Source organism: Epinephelus fuscoguttatus, linkage group LG17 (assembly GCF_011397635.1).
Source record: "Epinephelus fuscoguttatus linkage group LG17, E.fuscoguttatus.final_Chr_v1".
Lineage (NCBI taxonomy): Eukaryota > Metazoa > Chordata > Actinopteri > Perciformes > Serranidae > Epinephelus > Epinephelus fuscoguttatus.
The window spans coordinates 42,360,933-42,384,259 of NC_064768.1; the positions used below are offsets into that span (position 1 = coordinate 42,360,933).

At 39.8% G+C, this 23,327-nt stretch overlaps 3 protein-coding genes across 4 annotated transcripts in view; all 3 read right to left on the minus strand.

Annotated features, from left to right (window-relative positions):
- LOC125904870 (gastrula zinc finger protein XlCGF57.1-like) overlaps window positions 1-23,327 on the minus strand; it is a 194,375-nt gene that overhangs the window by 116,089 nt on the left and 54,959 nt on the right. The window lies entirely within an intron of this gene.
- dnai2b (dynein, axonemal, intermediate chain 2b) overlaps window positions 1-23,327 on the minus strand; it is a 216,301-nt gene that overhangs the window by 104,067 nt on the left and 88,907 nt on the right. The gene's annotated exons all lie outside the window — the stretch shown is intronic.
- The window catches only part of LOC125904857 (gastrula zinc finger protein XlCGF58.1-like), a 62,524-nt gene continuing 45,002 nt past the window's right edge, over window positions 5,806-23,327 (minus strand). Inside the window, exons 1-2 of one of the 2 annotated variants that reach the window (XM_049602543.1) lie at window positions 14,494-14,869; window positions 5,806-9,094 (exon numbers count right to left, since the gene is read on the minus strand). In XM_049602543.1, coding sequence (XP_049458500.1) covers window positions 6,834-9,094; window positions 14,494-14,686 — 2,454 coding nt within the window. In that variant the 5' untranslated portion in view covers window positions 14,687-14,869 and the 3' untranslated portion in view covers window positions 5,806-6,833. Of the gene's footprint in view, window positions 9,095-14,493; window positions 14,870-23,327 lie in introns of those variants that run through there. The other variant, XM_049602541.1, reaches the window with a different exon arrangement.

The window sequence follows — 23,327 nt, forward strand, 5'->3', positions numbered from 1 at the left end:
CTTTGGACACCATACTGTTCTATGATGCTTTTTTTTGGACACCATACTGTTCTATGATGTTTTTTTCTTTGGACACCATACTGTTCTATGATGGGGTTTTTTCTTTGGACACCATACTGTTCTATGATGCTTTTTTCTTTGGACACCATACTGTTCTATGATGCTTTTTTTCTTTGGACACCATACTGTTCTATGATGCTTTTTTCTTTGGACACCATACTGTTCTATGATGCTTTTTTTTTCTTTGGACACCATACTGTTCTATGATGTTTTTTTCTTTGGACACCATACTGTTCTATGATGCTTTTTTTTGGACACCATACTGTTCTATGATGTTTTTTTCTTTGGACACCATACTGTTCTATGATGTTTTTTTTCTTTGGACACCATACTGTTCTATGATGTTTTTTTTTTCTTTGGACACCACACTGTTCTATGATGCTTTTTTTTCTTTGGACACCACACTGTTCTATGATGCTTTTTTCTTTGGACACCATACTGTTCTATGATGCTTTTTTCTTTGGACACCATACTGTTCTATGATGTTCTTTTTTTCTTTGGACATCATACTGTTCTATGATGATGCTTTTTTTCTTTGGACACCATACTGTTCTATGATGCTGTTTTTTTCTTTGGACACCATACTGTTCTATGATGCTTTTTTCTTTGGACACCATACTGTTCTATGATGCTTTTTTTTTCTTTGGACACCATACTGTACTATGATGTTTTTTTCTTTGGACACCACACTGTTCTATGATGGGTTTTTTTCTTTGGACACCATACTGTACTATGATGCTTTTTTCTTTGGACACCATACTGTTCTATGATGCTTTTTTTTTCTTTGGACACCATACTGTACTATGATGCTTTTTTCTTTGGACACCATACTGTACTATGATGCTTTTTTTTTCTTTGGACACCATACTGTACTATGATGTTTTTTTCTTTGGACACCACACGTTTCTTTTATGTTTTTTTTTCTTTGGACACCATACTGTACTATGATGCTTTTTTCTTTGGACACCATACTGTTCTATGATGCTTTTTTTTTCTTTGGACACCATACTGTACTATGATGCTTTTTTCTTTGGACACCATACTGTTCTATGATGGGTTTTTTTTTCTTTGGACACCATACTGTTCTATGATGCTTTTTTTTTCTTTGGACACCATACTGTACTATGATGTTTTTTTCTTTGGACACCATACTGTACTATGATGCTTTTTTCTTTGGACACCATACTGTTCTATGATGCTTTTTTCTTTGGACACCATACTGTTCTATGATGGGTTTTTTTTTCTTTGGACACCATACTGTTCTATGATGCTTTTTTTTTCTTTGGACACCATACTGTACTATGATGTTTTTTTCTTTGGACACCATACTGTTCTATGATGGTTTTTTTTTTCTTTGGACACCATACTGTTCTATGATGCTTTTTTCTTTGGACACCATACTGTTCTATGATGCTTTTTTCTTTGGACACCATACTGTTCTATGATGCTTTTTTTTCCCCTTTGGACACCATACTGTTCTATGATGCTTTTTTTTCCCCTTTGGACACCATACTGTTCTATGATGCTGTTTTTTTCTTTGGACACCACACTGTTCTATGATGGGGTTTTTTTCTTTGGACACCACACTGTTCTATGATGCTGTTTTTTTCTTTGGACACCACACTGTTCTATGATGCATTTTTTTTCTTTGGACACCATACTGTTCTATGATGCTTTTTTCTTTGGACACCATACTGTTCTATGATGTTCTTTTTTTCTTTGGACATCATACTGTTCTATGATGATGGTTTTTTTGTTTGGACACCATACTGTTCTATGATGCTGTTTTTTTCTTTGGACACCATACTGTTCTATGATGGTTTTTTTTTTTTATCAAAGGACACCATACTCTTCTATGTTGCTTTTTTTTTCTGAGGACACCATAATTTACTATGATGTTTTTTCTTTGGACACCACACTGTTCTATGATGCATTTTTTTTCTTTGGACACCATACTGTTCTATGATGCTTTTTTCTTTGGACACCATACTGTACTATGATGCTTTTTTTTTCTTTGGACACCATACTGTACTATGATGCTTTTTTCTTTGGACACCATACTGTACTATGATGCTTTTTTTTTCTTTGGACACCATACTGTACTATGATGCTTTTTTCTTTGGACACCATACTGTTCTATGATGTTTTTTTCTTTGGACACCATACTGTTCTATGATGCTTTTTTTTATTTTGACACCATACTGTTCTATGATTATGCTTTTGTTATTTCGACACCATAATGTACTATGATTATGTTTTTTTCTTTGGACACCATACTGTTCTATGATGTTTTTTTCTTTGGACACCATACTGTTCTATGATGCTTTTTTTTTTCTTTGGACACCATACTGTTCTATGATGCTTTTTTTTTCTTTGGACACCATACTGTACTATGATGCTTTTTTCTTTGGACACCATACTGTTCTATGATGTTTTTTTCTTTGGACACCATACTGTTCTATGATGCTTTTTTTTTTCTTTGGACACCATACTGTTCTATGATTGTTTTTTCTTTGGACACCATACTGTACTATGATGCTTTTTTTCTTTGGACACCATACTGTTCTATTTTGCTTTTTTTTCTTTGGACACCATACTGTACTATGATGCTTTTTTCTTTGGACACCATACTGTTCTATGATGCTTTTTTCTTTGGACACCATACTGTTCTATGATGCTTTTTTTTTTTTGGACACCATACTGTTCTATGATGGGTTTTTTTCTTTGGACACCATACTGTACTATGATGCTTTTTTCTTTGGACACCATATTGTTCTATGATGGGTTTTTTTTTTTTGGACACCATACTGTTCTATGATGTTTTTTTCTTTGGACACCATACTGTTCTATGATGGGTTTTTTTTTTTTGGACACCATACTGTTCTATGATGTTTTTTTTCTTTGGACACCATACTGTACTATGATGCTTTTTTTTTCTTTGGACACCATACTGTTCTATGATGGTTTTTTTTTTTGGACACCATACTGTTCTATGACGACATGCCATACTGTGACTTTTTTCCCATGATTTTTGACAACATGCTATACTATGACTTTTTTTTCATGAATTTGGACGACATGCTATACTGTGACTTTTTTATCATGATTTTTGACGACATGCTATACTATCACTTTTTTTCATGATTTTGGACCACATGCCATACTATGAATTTTTTTCATGATTTTTGACGACATGCTATACTGTGACTTTTTTTCATGATTTTGGACGACATGCTATACTGTGACTTTTCTTTACATGATTTTGGACGACATACTATACTATGACTTTTTCACTTGATTTTGGACGACATGCTATACTTTGACGTTTTTTACATGATTTTTCACAACATGCTATACTAAATCTTTTTTCATGATTTTGGACGACATTCTACGCTCTGATTTTTTTTTACATGATTTTTAATGACATGCTATACTATGACGTTTTTTACATGATTTTGGACGACATTCTACGCTCTGATTTTTTTTTACATGATTTTTAATGACATGCTATACTATGACGTTTTTTACATGATTTTTGACAACATGCTATACCATGACTTTTTTTTACATGATTTTTAATGACATGCTATACTGTGACGTTTTTTACATGATTTTTGACGACATGCTATACTGTGACTTTTTTTCATGATTTTGGACGACATACTATACTATGACTTTTTTTTCATGATTTTTGACAACATACTATACTATGACTTTTTTTCATGGTTTTGGACGACATGCTATACTATGACTTTTTTTTCATGGTTTTGGACGACATGCTATACTATGACTTTTTTTTCATGATTTTGGACGACATGCTATACTATGACTTTTTTTCATGGTTTTGGACGACATGCTATACTATGACTTTTTTTCATGATTTTGGACCACATGCTATACTATGACTTTTTTTCATGGTTTTGGACGACATGCTATACTATGACTTTTTTTCGTGATTTTGGACCACATACTATACTATGACTTTTTTTCATGGTTTTGGACGACATGCTATACTATGACTTTTTTTCATGGTTTTGGACAACATGCTATACTACGACTTTTTTCATGATTTTGGACCACATACTATACTATGACTTTTTTTTTTTTTTTTTTTTACACGATTTTTGACGACATGCTATACTATAACTTTTATTTACATGATTTTGGACAACATGTTGTACAACGACTTTTTTCATAATTTTGGACGACCTGCTATACTATGACTTTTTTTTTTGTTTACACGATTTTTGACGACATGCTATACTATGACTTTTTTTAACATGATTATTGACGACATGTTATACTATGACTTTTTGTCATGATTTTGGACGACATGCTATACTATGACTTTTTTTTTTACACGATTTTTGACGACATGCTATACTATGACTTTTATTTACATGATTTTGGACAACATGCTGTACTATGAGTTTTTTCACGATTTTGGACGACATGCTATACTATGACTTTTATTTACATGATTTTGGACAACATGTTGTACAACGACTTTTTTCATAATTTTGGACGACATGCTATACTATGACTTTTTTTTTTTTTACACGATTTTTGACGACATGCTATACTATGACTTTTATTTACATGATTTTGGACAACATGTTGTACAACGACTTTTTTCATAATTTTGGACGACCTGCTATACTATGACTTTTTTTTTTTGTTTACACGATTTTTGACGACATGCTATACTATGACTTTTTTTAACATGATTATTGACGACATGTTATACTATGACTTTTTGTCATGATTTTGGACGACATGCTATACTATGACTTTTTTTTTTACACGATTTTTGACGACATGCTATACTATGACTTTTATTTACATGATTTTGGACAACATGCTGTACTATGACTTTTTTCACGATTTTGGACGACATGCTATACTATGACTTTTATTTACATGATTTTGGACAACATGCTGTACTATGAGTTTTTTCACGATTTTGGACGACATGCTATACTATGACTTTTATTTACATGATTTTGGACAACATGTTGTACAACGACTTTTTTCATAATTTTGGACGACATTCTATACTATGACTTTTTTTTTTTTTTTACACGATTTTTGACGACATACTATACTATGACTTTTTTAACACGATTATTGACGACATGTTATACTATGACTTTTTGTCATGATTTTGGACGACATGCTATACTATGACTTTTTTTAACACGATTATTGACGACATGTTATACTATGACTTTCTGTCATGATTTTGGACGACATGCTATACTATGACTTTTTTTAAACACGATTATTGACGACATACTATACTATGACTTTCACATAAGTTTTGATGAAATACTTTACTACGAAATTTTCACGTGACATGACCCCGTCTGACGAGGTGGGCAGGGCTATGACTTTATCAAGTGATTTTTGACAACATACTCTACTATGACTTTTTTTACGTGATTTTGACATCTTTTTTGACGTTTTTACTTTTGTTTTGGAATAAATTTAATCTAATAAATGCAAAACAAATAACACAGTATCATTATTCTTGTATAATAAATAAAATCAATTGAATCAAAGCTAATAATAAATTATTCATAAATTGTCGAATCCAAAAGTATACATTTTTTATCATAATTTTATTTAAGTGAATAATTCAGAACTAATAACTGTAACATTTCAGCCAATTTTCTTTTTTCATTTAATAACCATAATATAAAAAAATACATTTTGATCTCTGATTTACTGAATTCATTGATCAGGGTTTATATTAAGGTCATTGATCAACTTTGTTCATTCATTCCTACGTCACTGAATGAAAACATGGATCTGATCACAACAAGTGATGTCACACTGTGGCACTGCCAATATAATTATTCTTTTTTTTTTTTCATTTATCTAACAGATTTAACACAGAATTAACACAAAGAAAAAAAGTTGAAGCTAAAGATCAGAAGAGGTAAATAACAACAAATAAATTAATAAATAAATAAAGTCTCTTCACAGTAAAACCAAAATAGGTTTTTCATTTATTCACGTGTAAATACATACAGCAGGGGGCAGCAGATGTTTTATTAACTACCAATACGACTGCAGCTCAGATGAAATTTTGCTGGAGAACAAAAACAGGACTGAGAATTCTTAGTGGGTCAGTTTATCAGGTTCCAGACCTGAGGGGGTCCAGGCCCTGCATCAAGGGTCAGGGTCGGAGGGTCAGGACACAAAGGTTCCTGGTCACACTGTCTCTGTCCTACACTTGGGTCGAGTCCCGGTGCCGTCTGGTGTCCAAGCTTAGATCAGTTTGAGTTTTGTCTTTATGAAATGTACTGACAAATGAAAAATTCCCTGACGTCATTGTGTGCTGATGACATCACTGCGTTAAATCCAGCTCATGTTACCACTGTACATGTCAAAACATGTCAGAATTCATCTCCTAAAATGTTGTAATTATATTTTTCAGACATTTCGTTGACAGTGAGTGTCTGCGGTCGAAACTCTAAACTGACCAGAGGTCAACTTTTATCAGAAATTTTAGCAACTTTTTTTTTGGAAATATTGAAACTTTTTGGACATCTTAATGATATTTGGTATAGTCTCACCCCAGCCCGACCCTCTGTCTCTGTGTCTGTGTAGGTCTGTCTCTGTCTCAGTCCTTCTCTGTCTCCGCCTCTGTCTGTCTGTCCGTCTAATGATGGACACACGTCTCACAGTCCACAGTGAACCTGACGGCGTCCTGATGAACTCAACAGCTGCAGCATCTCTAACGCTAAAGTCTGTGTCTTCTGTCCTCGTCACTGCAACGGGACGTCCTCGGCCTTGTGCATCGCCACGTGTTTATTCAGATTCCCCTTCTGCCTGAAGCCCTGCCCACAGCGTGAGCAGCTGAAGGGGAACTCGCTGCTGTGGATTCTCATGTGGTTCTTCAGGATGTACTTGAGACGGAACTTCCTGCCGCAGACGGAGCAGCTGAACGGTTTCTCCCCCGAGTGAACCCTCATGTGTTCCACCAGCTCTCCTTTGTACCGGTATCCTTTCCCACACAGCAGGCAGCTGAGCGGTTTCTCCCCCGTGTGCGTCTTCATGTGGTTTGCCAGACGGAACCTGTGACCGAACTTTCTGCCACACATGGCACAGTCGAACGTGTTCTCGCCTGTGTGGCGCCGTGTGTGTTCCAGGAAGTGATAGCGCTGGACAAAGCGTTTGGCACAGACGGAGCAGCTAAAGGGTTTCTCTCCTGTGTGGAGTCTCATGTGGACAGACAGCGAGTACCGTCGGGTGAAGGTCTTCCCGCAGAGGGAGCAGCTGAGTGGTTTCTCTGACGTCTCCTTGCTGACGGGGACTTCCTTCCCTCCTTCCCCTCGGTCCTCAGGATCTGGTTCTCCACCATCTCCTTCGTCAGCGTCTGTAGTCATCTGTGAGGACTGGGGTCTGTCTTCATCATCCTCACCCCTTAGTGGGACAGGTGGGAGCTCCGCCTGCTTCTTTGCTTCGCCCACGCAGAAAGCAAACTGCCCCTCCCTGGTGTGGACCTTCATGTGTCTCCTGACGTCTCCTCTGAACCTGAAGCATCTGTGACAGACAGGACAGCTATGTGGTTTCTCTCCTGTGTGACGAGTCATGTGACGCCTCAGGTTGGACTTCTGCGTAAACTTGGCGCCACAGACCGAGCAGCTGAATGGTTTCTCTCTGGTGTGGACAACCATGTGGATCTTCAGGTTCGTCTTGTTGCCAAATCTTTTCCCGCACTCAGAGCAGACGCACGACTTCCCGTCGTTAGTTGCTGCCATGTTGCTCACACAGGAAGTAAACAGTTTTCCTTGGTGGTGGATTCTCATGTGTCTCTCAACATATGGCTCACATCTGAAGTGCTTATGGCAGGAAGGACAGCTGTACGGTTTCTCTCCTGTGTGGCAGGGAATGTGACGAAGTAAATTGGCCTTCTGGGTGAAGCCTTTCCCGCAAACAGAGCAGCTGAAGGGTTTCTCTCCGGTGTGAACTCTAATGTGAACCTTCAGGTTCGTCCTGGTGCCAAATCGTTTCCCACACTCGGAGCAGATAAACAACTTCCTGCTGCCACTTTGTGGCGCCTTTGTAGAGTCTGAACCTGACTGAGACTCTCCAGTCTGATGGACGTCGGTCTCAACTGACGTGGAATCACTTCCTAATTTTAATTGTCTATCTGGTTCTGTCTGAGCAACACAGGAAGTAGACGGTTTCTCTACTGTGTGACGCGTCATGTGTCGCATTAAGTCCGCCCACAGAGAGAAGCCCTCATCACACAAGAAGCAGGTGAACGGGTTCTCTTCTGTGTGCTGGCCGTCACTGTCTGTGGTCATGTGATCAGTCACACAGGAAGTGGACTGTCTCTGTCGTGCATGGATCCTCATGTGTCGTCCAACGTCTCCACTGTATTTGAACCGTTTCTTACAGATGGAGCAACAGTATGGTCTCTCTCCCGTGTGACGCGTCATGTGACGCATCAGGTTCTGCTTCTGGTTGAATCTGCGTCCGCAGACGGAGCAACCAAACGGGTTCTCTCCAGTGTGGACCCTCATGTGGATGTTCAGGTTTGTCTTGGAGTGAAACCCTTTCCCACACACGGAGCAGTTGAACGGTTTCTCTCCGGCGTGATGTCCCTCATTGCTGACAAGGACACTGTCGATTAGCGGAGCTGAAGGATCAGGACCAGGATCAGGACCAGGATCCGTCTGATAGTCACCCATGTGACTCTCAGAACAGTCTCTGGTCCTGTCATCAGTGTCAAGACCTGAGTCCCTGTCTGGTCCTGGTCCTGGTCCTCCACAGTGGTGTCCCTCAGACTGAGGTGTCTCTTCATCATCTTCACTCTTCATAGGGACAGGAGTGAATGTGAACTTGGTGATATCAGCCTCCTCCAGCCCTTGAAGCTGCTCTCCCTCCTGACTGCTCCACAGTTCCTCCTCTTCCTCTTTAATGTGTGGGGGCTCTGGGTCCTCCTGGTCCACACTGGAGCTCCACTCCTGCTGCTCAGGGGGAACCTCTTCTTTAACCACCAACAGCTGCTGCTGGACCTCTGCACCAAACAGGAAACAGGAAACAGAGACAAACTGTCATTTGATGCCAGGTGAGCAACTTGACACACTGCAGGATATAGTGCCCACACATCTTGAGGTTATTTTTACATATTTTATCAACATTTTGTTGCATTTTTTTTCTTCGGTCATTTTATCAGCATTTTTTAAAAACTTTTTATGAATAAAAAAGTAAAAAAGTAGTCGCAGAACAGCTGTGTGATTTTCTCCATGATAATAATTTATTTGAGGAATTTCAGTCAGGATTTAGAGTGCATCATAGCACTGAGACAGCACTAGTTAAAATTACAAATGACCTTCTGATTGCTTCAGACAAAGGACTCGTCTCTGTACTTGTTTTATTAGATCTTAGTGCAGCGTTTGACACAATTGACCATCAAATTCTACTGCAGAGACTGGATCACTTAATTGGCCTAAAAGGTTCTGCACTGAGCTGGTTTGAATCTTATTTATCTGATCGTTTTCAGTTTGTTCACGTTCATAATGAATCGTCCTTACATACTAAAGTTTGTTTTGGAGTTCCGCAAGGTGCTGTGCTCGGACCAATCCTATTTACTCTATATATGCTTCCTTTAGGTAACATCATTAGAAATCACTCTGTAAATTTCCATTGTTATGCGGATGATACTCAGTTGTATTTATTGATGAAGCCAGAAGAAAGTAATCAATTAACTAAACTCCATAACTGCCTTAAAGACATAAAAACTTGGATGAGCACCAATTTCCTGATGTTAAATTCAGACAAAACTGAAGTTATTGTTCTTGGCCCCAAACAACTCAGAGACTCTTTATCTGATGACATAGTTTCTCTAGATGGCATTGCTCTGGCCTCTAGCACTACCGTAAGAAACCTCGGAGTAATATTTGATCAAGATTTGTCTTTTAATTCTCATTTAAAACAAACCTCACGGACTGCATTTTTTCATCTGCGTAATATTGCGAAAATTAGGCCTATCCTGACCTGAAAAGATGCAGAAAAATTGGTCCACGCTTTTGTTACCTCAAGGCTGGATTACTGTAACTCTCTATTATCAGGTAGCTCTAGTAAGTCCTTAAAAACTCTCCATCTAATTCAGAATGCAGCAGCACGTGTACTAACAGGAACTAAGAAACGAGATCATATTTCTCCTGTTTTAGCTTCTCTGCACTGGCTCCCTGTAAAATCCAGAATTGAATTTAAAATCCTACTGTTAACTTATAAAGCTCTAAATGGTCAAGCTCCGTCATATCTTAGAGAGCTCATAGTGCCATATTATCCCACCAGAACACTGCGCTCTGAGAACGCAGGGTTACTCGTGGTCCCTAAAGTCTCCAAAGTAGATCAGGAGCCAGAGCCTTCAGCTATCAGGCTCCTCTCCTGTGGAATCATCTTCCTGTTACGGTCCGGGAGGCAGACACCGTCTCCACATTTAAGACTAGACTTAAGACTTTCCTCTTTGATAAAGCTTATAGTTAGGGCTGGCTCAGGCTTGTCCTGTACCAGCCCCTAGTTAGGCTGACTTAGGCCTAGTCTGCCGGAGGACCCCCCTATAATACACCGGGCACCTTCTCTCCTTCTCTCTCTCTCTCTCTCTCTCTCTCTCGTGTCCTATTACTGCATCTTGCTAACTCGGCCATTCTGGATGTCACTAACTCGGCTTCTTCTCCGGAGCCTTTGTGCTCCACTGTCTCTCAGATTAACTCATATCACAGCGGTGCCTGGACAGCGTGACGTGTGGTTGTGCTGCTGCCGTGGTCCTGCCAGATGCCTCCTGCTGCTGCTGCCATCATTAGTCATTAGTCATACTTCTACTGTTATTATACACATATGACTATTGTCACACATGTATACTGCCAGATATTAATATATTATAATTAATTATAATATTATTACTTTCATTAATGTTGTTGTAAACTACTGTCATTACCGTCTCTCTCTCTCTCTCTCTCTCTCTCTCTCTCTCTGTCTCATTGTGTCATGTGGATTACTGTTAATTTGTTATGCTGATCTGTTCTGTATGACATCTATTGCACGTCTGTCCGTCCTGGAAGAGGGATCCCTCCTCAGTTGCTCTTCCTGAGGTTTCTACCGTTTTTTCCCCGTTAAAGGGTTTTTTGGGGAGTTTTTCCTGATCAGCTGTGAGGGTCATAAGGACAGAGGGATGTCGTATGCTGTAAAGCCCTGTGAGGAAAATTGTGATTTGTGATATTGGGCTTTATAAATAAAATTGATTGATTGATTGATTGATTGATATGTGTATGACATCATGTGTGTGCAGACACAAACTCCATTAAAACTTTCTATAGCTTTTAATAAAGCCTCCTGACAGCTGATCCAGCTGTAATCAGAAACAGATGTCACTTCACGTGATGCTTCAGAGGAAAGGATGTCTCATTTCTCTAAAGATATGTCTCCTCGTTTCTTCTCTCCTCACATCTCATCCTCTCATCTCTGCCCCGTGTCCTATGAGGGCGGCGCTAAGATGTGAGGAAGAGACACATGTGAGGGAAACTTGGATGCGAGCTTCGGTATTGGGATGAACACCTGCTCTGTGTTTATAACCACTGAAGAAGAAGGAGCAGTGTCAGCAACAGACTAGGGCCCTATTTCAGGAAACAGGCTCAACAAACTCTGAGCCTAATCCCAATCTCCAGGTTGACTGAACCTGAGCTGAGAAACTCTGAGCTTTAGGTTCCAGAGCAGCTGATCGGCATTAGTTCAATCAACTCTGCCCTGTGAGGCAAATTGTGATTTGTGATATTGGGCTTTATAAATAAAATTGATTGATTGATTGATTGAACTCTGAGTATGTTCAGCCTGAGAGAGGTGTGTTCACGGCGAGCACCGAAAGGCATAATCAGTGGAGTGCAGATAACATGATATTCAGTGGCTGAAAGCAGAAAGCTGCTTGTTTCATCCCAGCTCAGTCTGAGATTTTAATGACTGTGAAATGAAAACAAATACAAACTGCAGAGTGTGTTAGTAGGTAATGTGAAGTGATGTGATGAGTTAATGTGTCTAATATACAGCAAATATAGAAACATGTTTATATCTTAACAGTGTTCATACATTTTAATTAGGGCTGTAACGGTACAATGAAAAAAATAGACAACTATTAAATATCTTTTACTTATTGGTAACCTTATTAAAACATACCACCACAGTAGTTAACTCTTTTTACACAATTTTTGAATGAAACAAATATATATAAAATCCTGCTTTTTCACATTGTTTGAATGAAAATAGAAATATAAAAGTGAAAAATAAAATCCTGCTGTTTTTTTAACACATTTTTTGAATGAAAAATATAAATATACATTTCTGCTTAAACAGTTTTACTCAATTAAAATAAAAAGTATAGTGCAGCTGGTCAGCTTTAAAGCCTGCTCAGATTCAGTTTCACTAGGAACTTACTTAGCTTTCCCACTTTGTTAAAGTGCAGTAAACAAAACATGCTTATATCTAAAGTGCAGCTTAAACAATTTTACTCAACTCCAATGGCGTTGATTATTTCTTTAGCGCGATGGTCAGGGAAACGCTCTTTCTTTTTAAACGACGATACCGTAGTTTGCACCAGATTGCTTTTTCTAGTCGTGCCGGTTAACGTTCAAACTCGGGTGGTGTCGCTTTAGATGCGTTAGCATGTTAGACGTGTTTCCAAGTACATACCCATCTTCGTATTTTACCCTGAAACCAAAGTGTTCCCAAATGGAGGACTTAAGGTTTGCGGGTGGGTCTTCAGGTTCGTCAGGCTCACTTGCCATGTTGTCAAAATGCGAGAATGCGCTGCACAAAGTGAAAGCGGAGATTTACGGTCGGACTCGGTCTGTCACTCAATTATGTCCGTCGGGGAACTAGATATTTTAAATGGTTCGGCTCGCAAAAACGGAATTAAAATAAAACAAAAATAAAATAAAATAATATCCTGCGCCCAATAATTCGGTACAGGGTCGTGCCAAACCGAAAGTCGCGTACCGAACGGTTCGAGACAAACACATATACCGTTACGGCCCTAATTTTAATATAACTTGCTATATCATCTTATTCAGCTGTAATGTGATGGAGCCCAAACACACTGGGCAGTGACTCAACATCAAACACAAAAATATTAAACAGACTGGTAAAAGTTTTGTTTATACTTTCTTAATTCCTGCAATATTAGGCTGAGCTTAATTGAACTGCTGTGAAATGACTTCATGTAATCTCCTTTATTCTCACATGGAGCAATTATGGGATGTTGAGTCCAATAAATTCAGCATATTACACTGCGGAATCTTTGAATATATGAAAAGTATTCATGAATCACTGCATCATGTATCCACGTAGATTCATTTCTCATCAACACTGACAAACCTGCAGTTCTTTTTTTAAAGATAATTTTTTGGGACTGTGAAACAAAAAAATTAGAGTTTCCCTCAGGGAACTAACCTGCTGTGTGTTTATGACCACAGAAGAAGAAGACACTAACCTGCTGTGTGTTTATGACCACAGAAGAAGAAGACACTAACCTGCTGTGTGTTTATAACCACAGAAGAAGACACTAACCTGCTGTGTGTTTATAACCACAGAAGAAGAAGACACTAACCTGCTGTGTGTTTATAACCACAGAAGACACTAACCTGCTGTGTGTTTATAACCACAGAAGAAGACACTAACCTGCTGTGTGTTTATAACCACAGAAGAAGACACTAACCTGCTGTGTGTTTATAACCACAGAAGAAGAAGACACTAACCTGCTGTGTGTTTATAACCACAGAAGAAGAAGACACTAACCTGCTGTGTGTTTATAACCACAGAAGAAGACACTAACCTGCTGTGTGTTTATGACCACAGAAGAAGAAGACACTAACCTGCTCTGTGTTTATAACCACAGAAGAAGACACTAACCTGCTGTGTTTATAACCACAGAAGAAGAAGACACGAACCTGCTGTGTGTTTATAACCACAGAAGAAGACACTAACCTGCTGTGTGTTTATAACCACAGAAGAAGAAGAAGACACTAACCTGCTGTGTGTTTATAACCACAGAAGAAGAAGACACTAACCTGCTGTGTGTTTATAACCACAGAAGAAGACACTAACCTGCTGTGTGTTTATAACCACAGAAGAAAAAGACACTAACCTGCTGTGTGTTTATAACCACAGAAGAAGAAGAAGACACTAACCTGCTCTGTTTATAACCACAGAAGAAGACACTAACCTGCTGTGTGTTTATAACCACAGAAGAAGAAGAAGACACTAACCTGCTGTGTGTTTATAACCACAGAAGAAGACACTAACCTGCTGTGTGTTTATAACCACAGAAGAAGAAGACACTAACCTGCTGTGTGTTTATAACCACAGAAGAAGAAGACACTAACCTGCTCTGTGTTTATAACCACAGAAGAAGAAGACACTAACCTGCTCTGTGTAACCTGAGCTGAGGGTTGTAAACAGCGTCCAGTAGTTTCCGTTGTCGCTCGTTCTCCTCTTTTGAGCGACAAAGTTGCTCCTCGTACTCTGCTATCGTTCTTTCAAACAGCCCAAATATCTCTTCAGCAGCCGCAGTTAGTCGCTGCTTCACCAACGCTCTCAGCATTTGGACTTTACACATCTTCAGTCTCTCCGACAGCCGCTCTGTGATGCTAACTTCCGCTAACAGCTAGCATGCTAAGCTAACTCCAGGAGCACTGTAGTCCACCGAGTCAGAATAAAAACAGTCAGAGGAGCTGTTCATGGATCAACACCAATTAAACTCCTTCACCGGCGGAAAAACACAGACGCCATGTTGCCGCATGTTGTCAGCAGCGCTTCCGGGTCAGCTTCTTCTTTGGAGTTTTACGGCGGTTGGCATCTGTTCCGTTGCATTACCGCCATCTTCTGGGTCTACCTCGCTCCAACATCTTTCATTCCATTACATTCTTTTCAGCAGTCCAGTTGTTGATCGGTAGCTGATTCAGAATCTCCTTCCCCTCCATTCACTCCACACTCCAGTATGTCCCTCAGTGTCTGTTTTTTTTTTTAAATGGAATCTTTTTTTTTCGTTTCCAACAAACAAAACACCCCCCCACACACCAAACCTATATACATAACTATGTACAGTTTATACATTAATAATCCAAGAATTCATATTCAGTTCACATTCATGAGGAAAAAGAAAACACCAGAAAAACAAAAACAAAAGAAACAAACACAGACAACATCCAAATCAAAGCACTTCAACTTAAATTAAAATTGTCAACTAAGGCTAGTAATTTCTGGGCTTTGATATCTTTAACCCATTCAAGTGATCTATTCAGGCTCTTCAGCTCCTTTTTCCATTGGTAGAGACACAGTTTAACCCTTAAAAATTTGCATTTGTGAATATAATTAAGCAATATCACACGAGAGGGAGTGATGTTGTACTCCACCCTGTACTTGTCTTCGGCACTCGGCCTGCGACCTCGTGCCTACGACCGAATCACAGCCGTGACGATATCACAGTACAGCATCACGAGCTCGAGTGTGATATTGCTTTTATACAACAGTTCAACAGTTAAATAAGCAAGGCTGATTAAGAAATGTTGAAAAATGAGGACAAAATAGATAATTTAAGCATTTTATTTGTCTTCCGCCAACAAAAATAGTTCCCTCAGGACTCCGCTGTCACCGTTGCTATGTAACGCAGACATGGTGCACCAGGCACTTACTCTTTATATAGGGTGAATTCAGGTAATGTGGGACAGTTTTTGGTAGATGCTCCGGTAGACTTATATAAAAACTATTTACTTGCCCGCTCCACCATCGAGAGTGTGCTGCTGACGCAGTGCATCTCCCTGTGGTATTGTGGATGTTCAGCTGCAAACAAAAAGGTCCTGCAGTGGGTGATAAAGATTGAACTAACATTGATTTTTAATAACTGCATGATGTATTTTTGTATGAAATTATTTATTAATTAAGAATTATTTATTAATTAAGAACAGATAACAGGAAATAACAGGAAACAGAAGAGAACAGAAAAACAGTAACGTCTTGCTAAAAATATCCAATTTGATCACCACAAAATCGTCAATGTCTTGCTAAAAAATGCTATCGCCACAAAATCATGAACATCTTGCTAAAAATAACCAGTTTTATCAACCCTGACCAACCCTGACTAACAGTGTGCGAGAGTCTTGCTAGGCATAAATTTATGAAACAGAAGATTAAAACACTATTTCTGAATATTTTCAAAGTGGTAACGTTATGAAAACACTGATATACACCCACAACTGTGACAGATTATGTTTAAATGTGCTCTGTATTTGTGTCGTGACAAAGCATTGACTGCTTGCTAGCTAACACGAGATAGCTATCAACGTTACCTATAGCTAGCTAAATGAAATGATGGAGTAGGCCTAGTTGTAGTTCTACAAAGGTTAAAACTTAGGAGGGTTAGGGCCAGTTTTATAGCATAAATAAAGCATAACACGCTGTCCCACTTTACCTGAACAATGCCGTCCCACATTATCTAACATGTTCAGCTAATGTGGGACAGTGACATAAATCATGTTTTCATAAAAACAAAGGATTATTTTACACTTTTTTCTCCTGTTTCTCAACCAATGTTTAACCTACTTCATTATGAAACAGGAGTATAGATTCTTACCTAATTTAAATTTCATTAAAAGCCTTAACATTGAAAAATTGAAACCCACTTGCCGCTGAACTTACCAAGCGTTTGTGCTGTGCAGACCTCCTGTGAAGATAGGCCACGCCCACTCTGATGATGTCAGACCAACCCAAACCATTGTTTAGTGGCAAGAAGTATTGATCATTGTGTATTGATTTTGACCATATTAAATCATCACAATGCATAAACGTCCCACATTACCTGAATTCACCCTACATTTATCTGCATGTTTCCATTAATTGTGCAGCCGGTGAAATAAGTCTGTGGTGACTGCATGGTGAACTGTGGCTTCACAGGCACAGCCGACTCTGCCTTCTGATCTGACAGCATGTTGCTTTTCTCCAAGTCATTGAGCTCCGCTGATGAAACACTGACAAACCTGGATGTGTGCTCAGATGGATTCAGCTTCTCCTCTCCCTCATCTTCCTCTGATGACCATTCATAGTTCAATTCAAAACTTATTTTAGGAAATAAATCCATATTTTTGGCTGTTTGACAGTGGATGAATTAATTGGCCTATAACGCAACTGCTGACCTAACTGACACTAACCGTCAGCTTTGATTTGATTGTTGATTGCAATCAGCTGTGAGGTGGAGTGATACATACACAGTGAAATAACCGTGATGTTGTACTCCAGTATCATCACGGTTTTACTGTCTCTCGACCAATCAGATTGCAGGGCCGGAACTAACTGTTGTATAAAACTTAACACATAGCAGCAGAATATTAAACAAAAAATCTGATCTTATTTGTGATACTGAGACCACATCTAACCACTTCCACTGATATGGGCAGCAGGTTAATCTCCTTATCTAGTAGTGTGTCACAGTGTGACAACAGTGTCTCTGTTGTCAGTCCTGTTGTTTTCATTCCCTCCACCATGTCCGCTCTCTCTGCTGTACTTTCTGCATCTGACCATCACATGCTCCACTGTCTCCAGTTCTTGGCATCTGTCTCACTGTCCTGTCGGATGTTTTCCTATCATGTATAATGTGCTGTTAAGATGTGTATGTCCTATTCTTAGCCTGCTGATCAACATCTCCTCTTTCCTCCTCCCCCCTCCTCTCCTTGTACTGCCAACTTTATTCTGATGGATGTATAATTGTCTCCCTTTGATCCCCTGGTCCCACTGCTGCTGCCATTTTCTAATTATCTCCCTTCATACAATACTCTCCCCCTCCGTTCTTGTTAGTCTAATCTGTACATCTATGTTGTCTTTCCTTATGGCTTGTTTGGCTATTGTACCTGACCTTTCATTTCCCAGGTTGCCAATGTGAGCAGGGACCCACATAAATTAAAGGTTTTTATGGAAACAGGCGAAATTACAAAACAAGAGGGTGAATTCATGAAAGTGTCACACCCTGTCACCCCGGTTATTTACATTCTGCCAAAGATTCACAAAAGCCTTAATAATCCACCAGGAAGACCCATCCTCTCAGCCATTGGTTCATTAACTGAAAACATTTCCAGTTATGTTGATTTCCACATCAAGCCCTTTGTAACCTCTCTTCCTTCTTATGTACGTGACTCAATGGATATGATCAATATCTTAAAGACTGTGAGTGATTTTGGCACTGACATGCACCTTGTAACAATGGATATACAAAATTTATTTACCAATGTTGACCACCAGGGCGGTTTAAATGCCATGTGTCACTTCTTAGATAAAAGACCTTCTGAGACTACACCGAGCACCCCATGCTTAAGAGAGTTGGCTGAAATCGTTCTATCTAAAAATGTGTTCTTGCTTGAAAAAGTTACTAATCTATATAGACAATGCAAGGGTACTGCTATGGGTAGCAAAATGTCCCCCAATTTCAGTTCCCTATATGTAGCCTGCTTTGAAGAGGATTATGTCTTTTCTTCTGAAAATCCCTTCAAAAGCCATATTAAACTATGGAAGAGATATGTAGATGACATTTTTATGATTTATGACGGTTCTGTGGAAAGTTTATTGCAGTTTTATGAGTATCTCAATCGCTGCCATGAACATCTAAAATTTACAATTGACCATGACACACAACAAATTAGTTTTTTGGATATCCTTGTTAAACAGGATGGCACAGTATTGGTAACAGACCTGTATAGAAAAGAAACAGATAAATGTTCTTTTTTACATGGCCAATCTTTCCACCCAACCCATCTGAAAAAAAGCCTCCTCATCAGTCAGTTTAGTCGTATCTGGAGAATTTGTACAAAACAAACAGACTATGAAAAACAAGCTGATGAACTAGAGCATAGATTTAAGGAAAGAGGCTACCAGGACAATTGGATAAAAACCGCCCGAGATAGATTTAGCGGATTAACCAAGGATGAATGCCTAGTCAAAAAGGTTAAAACCTCAGCAAATAACCACCCTAGATGCTATTTAACATACTCACGTCTAGGAAAGGATTTTGAAAAAATCATTAACAAACATTGGCATATCTTAAGTTCAGATCCACTACTCCAAAACATCTTTAAAAACTCTCCTAGAGTGGTGTATAAACGCCCTCCCAGTCTGAGACAAATGCTGGTAAAATCTGATCTGAGACCAGCCAGAAACCCAACTTTCCTTGAACTGCCTCCTGCCAATTATCAGTGTGGTTCATGCACTCAATGCAATTTTACATACAAATGTACCACGTTTAACCACCCGGTAACTGGGAAAACAATAAAAATCAGAGGTACAATATCCTGCTCAACAAAAAATGTTATTTACCTCATAAAATGCCCTTGTGGTTTAGCATATGTAGGCAAAACTCAGAGACCTTTAAAAACTAGGATAGCTGAACACAGGAGCTGTATTCGAACTCAGGACCAGCGTAGCCCGGTGGCGGTACATTTCAGGGAGGCAAATCATTCTATTGCCTCTTTGAGATACATTGGCATCGAGCACGTAAAACCCCCAAGAAGAGGAGGTGATCTGAACACCCTCCTATTGAAAAGAGAGAGTTTTTATATCTTCACCCTCCAGACTCTTTCCCCTAGTGGTTTGAATCAAGAATATGAGCTCAAACACTTTCTTTAAATCCACTAGGCTTACTTGAGTGTTGAATTAACATATTCTTCTTATTTCTTATTTTTTATTTTCCTATATTGTTCTATATGGTTTCGTCGGTTGATTGTGAACACTATTTTTGGTGTTCAGGATCTGTGAGCTTAATCATTTGGTTTTTTTTTCCCATTGATGAGGTCTATTTAAATACATGAGATGAGGTTTTGCTGCTAAGATGTATTTCGGATGATTTGTTTAACTGTGACGATTTGCTAACTTTAATGTTATTCTGTTGAAAAGACTAATTAGCCCACGCTGATTAATTGAATATAATCCACTTAATATGATTGCTGCTCATGAGTCGATGCTTTTTTGAATTGTAGGTCCCCCCTTTTTTCTGATGGAATTTTATAATATATATATATATATATATATATATATATATATATATATATATATATATTCTTAGAGTGTTTTTGATGTATTTGTATTGAATTGTTACCCTGGATTGAATTTGATGTTTGATTTTTCTGGTCGATGTTTTTTAAAAAATAACCCCAGATGATATTGGGATGGGGCGGCACGGTGGTGTGGTGGTTAGCGCTCTCGCCTCACAGCAAGAGGGTTGCCGGTTCGATCCCGGGCGTGGGAGCCCTTCTGTGCGGAGTTTACATGTTCTCCCCGTGTCAGCGTGGGTTTCCTCCAGGTGCTCCGACATGTTCTCCCCGTGTCAGTGTGGGTTTCCTCCAGGTGCTCCAGCTTCCTCCCACAGTCCAAAGACATGCAGGTTAATTGGTGACTCTAAATTGTCCGTAGGTGTGAATGTGAGTGTGAATGGTTGTCTGTCTTTATGTGTCAGCCCTGTGATAGTCTGGTGACCTGTCCAGGGTGTACCCTGCCTCTCGCCCGATGTAGCTGGGATAGGCTCCACCCCCCCGCGACCCTCAAGAGGATGAAGCGGTTAGAAGAATGAAGATATTGGGATGATTAATCACACCTGTTGCACACAACGTTATAAATAGAGGTGTGGTTTTCATTTTCCAACATTCAGACCTGACAAAGATCCCTCTAGGATCGAAACGTTGTTCATTAAAGTTTGTGGCATGGAGTAAGTGTGCAGGCTCTACCTCTTTTTCAAGCAGGGACCCACATAACCACTATATCTTTACCTTGCTTCTTCACTGCTGTGTGTGTTGCTAATACTTCATATAACAAATCTTGTCTGCACTTAGATCTTCCTGCCCTAAGACTGTGAAGCACTGATGTTGAGTCACTGCAGATTAGAGCCTTGTCTATTGTCCTGTCTCTTACCCAATCCAAAGCCATCAATATGGCGTACATTTCAACAGAGTGACTGGGTATTGCAGCTGCTGCCCCTGTGTGTCCTGAGTATGGATCCTTCGACCCATCTGTATAGATCTGCACATAGTCCCCATACTTGCTCTCCCCATACTCATAGAACTCATTCTTTCACTGCTCTTCTTGAGCTCGAGCATTTTCAGGTCAACCACCACAGGCTCTATCATCCATACAGGTATCACAGGCCATATTACAGCTGGACTAAACTCATCTTCATACACGCCCAACTCCCTTGCTGTTGCATGTCCTGTCCAGCCAAAACTTAGTTTTTGTGCCCTTTCTCTCTCCCAGCATGCCTCTAGTATCTTTTTTGTTGGGTGACTCTCTTCATGCCCCCTCAAGTTTATCCAGTAGTTTACTGCCAGCTGTTTCCGGCATAGCTCAAATGGCATTTCCCCTGCTTCAACTTGAAGAGCACATACTGGAGATGTTCTGACTGCCCCTAAGCACACCCTCAGAGCCCGCACTTGAATCCTGTCCAGCCCCTCCAGCACAGATTTTGCTGCTGACCCATACACCATGCTCCCATAGTCTATTCTTGATCTTATTAGGGCTACATATATATATATATTTATTACACGGCTCTATTAAATGCTGTATTCTGATTGGTCAGTAGCGGCATTCTGCGGTCTGATATTACTGTGTAATGACCGCTGCTAGTAGCAACGGTCATTACACACAGTTGCTATGTAGCCCAGCGTTGCTAGGGATGCTGCCCTGCAACTTCTGAGGGAAAAAACAAACAGAAGTGGCTGATTTTAACGGATGCCGCTGAAGAAAAAGAATACCTACGGACTTTCTCTGCCAAAAACAAAAGAAGACGGATTTGAATACACACTTGGCAGTCATGCTTAATGACATTTTACGCGAGTTTTATGCCTTGGTTCAGTCCACTAAGCCTGGGTGAGTACAAAACTTTCACCAAAAGTTGTCGAATCCGGTCGGTTTTAATGCACTTCGCGGAGGCAGACAACATTATTTATTTAACTGATAATTAGCCGTGTAATAAGCGGGATAATGTATAATGAGCCGGTGAATACTGGGAAAATGACAGCTGCGCGTCGGGGTTCTATTCCCCTGTCGGGAGTTATTTTCCCAGTATTCACCGGCTCATTATACATTATCCCTTACATATATCAGTGACGCAACGTTGGCTCCCCACTCCACCCCTGCTAGGCATCTCATTACATTTATCACTTTCCTGCATTTCCCCTCCACCTGCCTCACATGCTCTCTCCACGTCAGTCTTGCGTCAAAGTGCACTCCTAGAAAACAGAAACTCTCCGTCCTCTCAAGGTTACTTCCATACATCTTCACCACATACTCTGCCCCGGTTCTTTTCTTTGTGAATAAATACTTTGTCTTTTCAACTGAGAATTTAAACCCCCACTTCAACCCCCATTCCTCCACCTGCTGGATCCCATCTTGTATTTTGCTGACTACATGACTCTCATTCCACCCTCTTTTCCATAGAGCTCCATCATCTGCGAACAAAGATCTTCCCATGTCCCCTGCTACAGTTACAAAAATATTGTTTATCATTACAGAAAACAGAGTAGGGCTGACCACACTTCCCTGGGGTGTTCCATTCTCTACCATATGCTGGCTAGACATCTCAGATCCCACTTTAACCTGTATGGATCTTCCCCTCAAAAAATCCATGAGCCAGTTAAACATTCTCCCTCCTATTCCCAGCTTGTACAGCGTAATCATCAGGCCCTCTGTCCACATCATGTCATATGCCTTCTCTACATCGAAGAACACTGCTGCCACTGTCTCTTTATTTACCTGTGCTTTCCTGACATCATCCTCCAGGCAAAGAACTGAGTCCATAGTGCCTCTTCCCCTCCTAAACCCACTCTGATAAGGAGCCACCATACCTCTCTTCTCTAGGTAATACAAAAGTCTCTCATTGACCATTGATGTCAGCACAATTGGCCTATAGTTTGCCGGTTTGCTGACATCCTTTCCTGGCTTCCTTATCGGGATAATTATTGCTTCCTTCCAGCTCTCTGGAATCTTTCCCTCCTCCCATACCTTATTAAACAGACACAGTAGTTTCCATAAGCCCTCCTCACTTAGATGCTTTAACATGATGTAACAAATTCCATCTTTCCCTGGTGCAGTCTTTCTTGTTTTGGCAGAGAGTTCCAGAGTCTGGGTGCAGAGCAGCTGAAGGCTCTGCCACCCATAGTGGTCAGTTTGAAATTAGGGACAGACAGAAGAGCAGCTGAGGAGGAGCGTAGAGCACGGGTGGGGGTGTAAGG